The following is a 4,383-nucleotide window of genomic DNA, read 5'->3' as shown; positions in this document are numbered from 1 at the left end:
GAAAAGTTGGTTGCAGTTAAAGGTCATATTCTTCTCATGTCAATCAGGCAGGTAAAATCAACATGCACTTGTCAATCCAAAAACAATAAGCAAGAAACTGGGAGAGGAAGTGGACAGGAGAAGAGGAAAGGGAAAAGAAACAGAAAGGTAGAGGAGGAAGAAGAGATGCAGTAAAGGTAAAAGAGGGTTTGAAGGAGGATGAGGAGGGGGTTAGATGCTGTCAAACGTCTCGCCGTAGCTTGCATAGCTGTCGGTCTCAGGCGCACTGCGCTTCTTCCCGGGCGTTCCTGCTCCCACGTTTGTGCGAGGGAACGTCTGCAACTTGTGCAGCTCCTGAGACAGTTTGCCCAGCACACAGGTGCTGAGGTTGGAGCAGCGCTTGGTTATGGGCCTGTCCATGCTGTTCGGGAGGGGACACACAAAACACATGCAGAGAACAGGCTCATAGATATGGGAAAACATGCACATAACACTTTTTTCATCTCTATCTTTTATTTTTGGTTCCATTCACGCACCTAATCTCTCATGCGTTTCTTCCTCATGCCATCGCAGATATAAAAAAAGTTGAAATAAACAGCATCATGCTTTTTTTCCCCCCTCCCCACCATTCAAAGAACCCGTCATCCATTCCCTCATGCGCCAAACTTCCATCTCCGCCCCCACCCCAGTCAATCTTGTCACATCTTTTACACCCACAGAACAAACAGAAACCAGTCGCTTCCCACTGTCATGCAACTCCACTTAATTGACGTCATGCACACTTATTCGTTCCGTTAGGCATCCACTGCTCACATGCCCGGCAGGCAGGCTAGAAATAGTCCGTTCAAACAAAGTCAAAATCAAACTCATCCATGCGGGAGCAGGGTCATGACAGAGAATAGGGATTTTTTGTGTATTAACATCTATTCTTGGAAATGGTCTGTTTTGCTCTCTTTTTGTCAGCTTAGACGTACATACCTCTACGCCTGATTGAACCCAAGTGGGGCGCTAAAAAGACGCATCTTGAGTGGTGTTAAAGTGAAACCAGAATATGATACGGTTCCCTAAGAAGATACACAAAGTCCAGCATGGTAGCCCAAAAAAGAGCTGTCCATTTTACCTCTGAATTTAGGCCAAAAGCTAAGTTTAGTTTCACGTTAAATGTTTCATTCTGTCATCATAATTAAGTCTTTCATTAGCAGTCTCTGTGCAGGGAGGAAATGTTATGCTGCTTTTTTTTTTTTTTAAAAAAGGGTTAAAATAAAGTCTTTTGTTTTTTATTTGTGTACCTGTTTCCTTCAGTTGCCTGCTGTTCCAGCTCCTCCGCTGTCATCTGCACAAACTCCTTGACAATGGCGTTGAGTAACCTTCGCGCCTCATAGTCCGTGAGCGTGACTCGGTCTGACATGGACTCTAAACCCGGTCTGTGGTGATGGGGTGAGCGGGGAGGTTTAGGGGTCAGAGGAGTTGGGGGAGGAAAGGCATTGAGATCAGCATTAAATCCTTGGCTAGAATTATCACCTGCAGTTAAAAGGAGGGGTGGGGATGTGTGTGTGGGTGTTAAGGTGGGGTAGGGTGGTGGTGGAAGACACTGGATGGATAGGAGGGTTCAGGGGGGTTGGCTGGGACGTCACCGACTCTGAGAGGGATGACGTCTGAGTTGGAGGGCCCCTGGCCAACACGGGGAAACAATCTGCGGAAAGTGCCCCATCTGAGAGAGGGGCTGATGTGCACCCAGCTTTAGATTTATTACAAAATCGATAGCTTCATGGGAACAGCGTGGGGAGTGGCTTGAATGGGGCTTCATATAAATATATAGGTCTCATTTATATCCCTCTGAAGTGAATTACACTTTGAATTACAAGTGAATCTCACTTTTTCTGTTCTTTTTTCTTTCCATTATTCCCTTTTTAACACTTACACTGAGAGTAATTTCCTCCAATTGGATTACAGGTATAATATGATACACAAACTTTATATACTGATTAGGAAATGTAATTTTAATTAATTCTTTATATATAAAAGTAGGTGGTTAAAGATGTATTTTAAATTTTACACTATCCTGCTAATGTAAAGTGGCAACACTTAACATCAAAAAATTATGAAGGTTAACCAGAGCAAATATTTTTGTTTGTTTGTGTATGTGAACATTATTAAATGTTATCTGTACTATCTGCTGTAAACGTATGTATCTTTGAATGCAGCTTTTTCCAGTCCTCTCCCATTTCTTAATATTTTTCTAGCAGCATTAAAATATTGTGATTATAAAATTCTAACTGATTCCCAGGAGAAAAATATTTACTATGTTTCTTTTTTTCTTGTTCTTTTTTTTTAAGGCGTTGTTCTTGCATCGAACCTCCACTCCCTCCCACTGGATGCTTGTGACTCTAACAACTGGGAATTTACGTCTGCTCTACTTTTGCACATTTTCAAGTTGCTGGAAAATGCATCATGTCAGGTGAGAGTTTAAAGTGTAAAATGTGAATGTTGCTGCGTCTCACCTGGCAGGGGCGGCTTGTGAGCAGTACATCTGGCAAATGACCAGGGCGTAGGCAACGAGGAAAGCAGAGATCTTCAACATAACCATGGTCCCCTACACAGCAAGAAAGACACCACCATCAGCACCTTGTGCACAAGACTGCAGCTTTTCACACTCACACACTGCTAAAATAAGTTCTCAAATCATTAAAAAATGAATCTACAAAACAAAAACCAACATACATCTATAAAATACACTTGCTAGTGTCTGATCCTGTTGCGCTGCTGAGAAGAAGTTGCAACAAGAAAAAAGGGCTTTCTGTCACTTCCCAGAGAGGTGAGCTCAGCTCTGCCCACATCTCAGCGTCCCACTGTTTAGCTCTGGTCTCCTGCTGAACATCCTCGATTTTACTTCCACACAACACCCTTTCAAAACTGAGCCACATAATAATCCCCCCCACTCTTCTTCTGCAAAACGCACTGTTCCTCCAAAACATCCAACCAAGAGCACAGGACAGGTAGTTCTCTCGTGCAGGTCCCGGAGCTTGTGTGTGTGTGTGTGTGTGTTTGAGCGTAGGTGGGGGTCCTAGATAGTGCAATACATGTAGCTGTTGCTAATGCTGGAAGAGGAGGGGTGAAAAGGGAAGGGATGGGGGGGGACTCCAAGCTTGCCAACTCCCTAAGGGACCAGTGCATTAGTGTAATGAGCTGCAAGCACTCTCTCTCTCTCTCACTCTCACTCTCACTCTCACACACACACACGCACACTCTGAAACCTGTTTCCTCTTCTTCTTTTACTTTTCGTTCTTCACTTCAGTCTCTTTGCATTTTTTTGTCTTTTTTTTCTATTTCTTCTCTTTTCTTCCTCTCTCTCTATTTCTATCTCGGTGTTTGGACTTCAAATAGCAGACTGGACCCTCGTATAATGGTTGGTGGTGGTGGTGATGCTGGTGACCCCAGTGGCCACACTCAATCCCATCACCAACACTATCACTGGAGTCTAACAAAGTGACTCTGTGTCCATATCCCTCTAAACCAACACATGCACACAAACAGCTTATCAGGTACATTTGTAGTCAAACAGCCATTCCAACACATCGGCCAACAATAAAAGTCAACACTTACCTTCAGTGATAATCACCCAGCAAAAAAATAAATAAATATAGATCTCTATGTATCTCTATGCAAAACAAAATAAGTTGACTTTCTCTCAACTTGCAGGACAACTCTTGATTCTGTTGCATGCAGCGTCAACGCACCAGCCTATATATCCCACCACTTGGATTTGTGCATTGACTGTGTAGGTGTTTAATTATCTGCCGGCAGCCAATCACGTCGCTCTGATGCTATGGCGAGCCAATGGGACGACTCCTTTCAGTCCTGGCTCACTAATAAGGGATATGGCATTGCCCTGACGTCATTCCTCAGTCACTAAGTGCTCCATTCACAAAATCCACCAGTCATTTGGACCATTTGCCATCCCCAATTTGCATTGATGTCATTAATTAAATAGGAGGCAAAGCAAACTGGTGGCCGTGGAGAAGCATCACCAGCAATAAATATTTTAAGAACCTTCCAAAAATGTTACATTGCATGCTATATCTCAAATACCAAATCGATAAGGGCCCCCCCACCCCAACACCACCACCACCTCCCAGCTAAGCACTTGCAGGCGGGGCCATCTGCTGGGGAGGGATGTATACTACATAGTGACGCACTTCATTCATAACGCTGTTTGGATAGCACCAACTCCAGCACTACGCCCACTGTGCTTCAGCTCAGCATAGACCATCTAACACACAATCAGCTTATGTAATCAGTTTGTTAATGATTTGATTTCGGCCAATATGATGTAATTCACCACAAATAATGAACTCATGGAACATATCATGTACCAAGTCACATGGGTCAACTCTGCTCAGAGTA

General features: G+C 43.7%; 1 protein-coding gene across 1 annotated transcript; it reads right to left on the bottom strand.

Annotated features, from left to right (window-relative positions):
- Nucleotides 1-2,571, bottom strand: LOC118330679 (calcitonin-1-like). Its single transcript, XM_035665325.1, has 3 exons — nt 2,481-2,571; nt 1,269-1,403; nt 1-400 (listed from the first exon to the last, which is right to left on the bottom strand). The coding sequence occupies exons 1-3, from the start codon at nt 2,564-2,566 to the stop codon at nt 211-213; spliced, it is 411 nt and encodes a 136-aa protein (XP_035521218.1). The 5' UTR covers nt 2,567-2,571; the 3' UTR covers nt 1-210.
- Between the last annotated feature and the right edge of the window lie 1,812 nt (nt 2,572-4,383).

Source organism: Morone saxatilis, unplaced genomic scaffold (assembly GCF_004916995.1).
Source record: "Morone saxatilis isolate NCDOM2014 unplaced genomic scaffold, NCSU_SB_2.0 Contig2, whole genome shotgun sequence".
NCBI classification, from domain to species: domain Eukaryota; kingdom Metazoa; phylum Chordata; class Actinopteri; family Moronidae; genus Morone; species Morone saxatilis.
Note: the sequence above shows the minus strand (reverse complement) of the source record. Positions and strands in the feature narration are given on the sequence as shown.

Coding starts and splice junctions, on each gene's coding strand:
- LOC118330679 (XM_035665325.1), bottom strand. CDS start 2,566: ATGGTTATGTTGAAGATCTCTGCTTTCCTCGTTGCCTACGCCCTGGTC. Junction 1,404..2,480: donor TCACAAGCCGCCCCTGCCAG/GTGAGACGCAGC, acceptor CCATCACCACAG/ACCGGGTTTAGAGTCCATGT. Junction 401..1,268: donor CAGGCAACTGAAGGAAACAG/GTACACAAATAA, acceptor CCTCCCGAACAG/CATGGACAGGCCCATAACCA.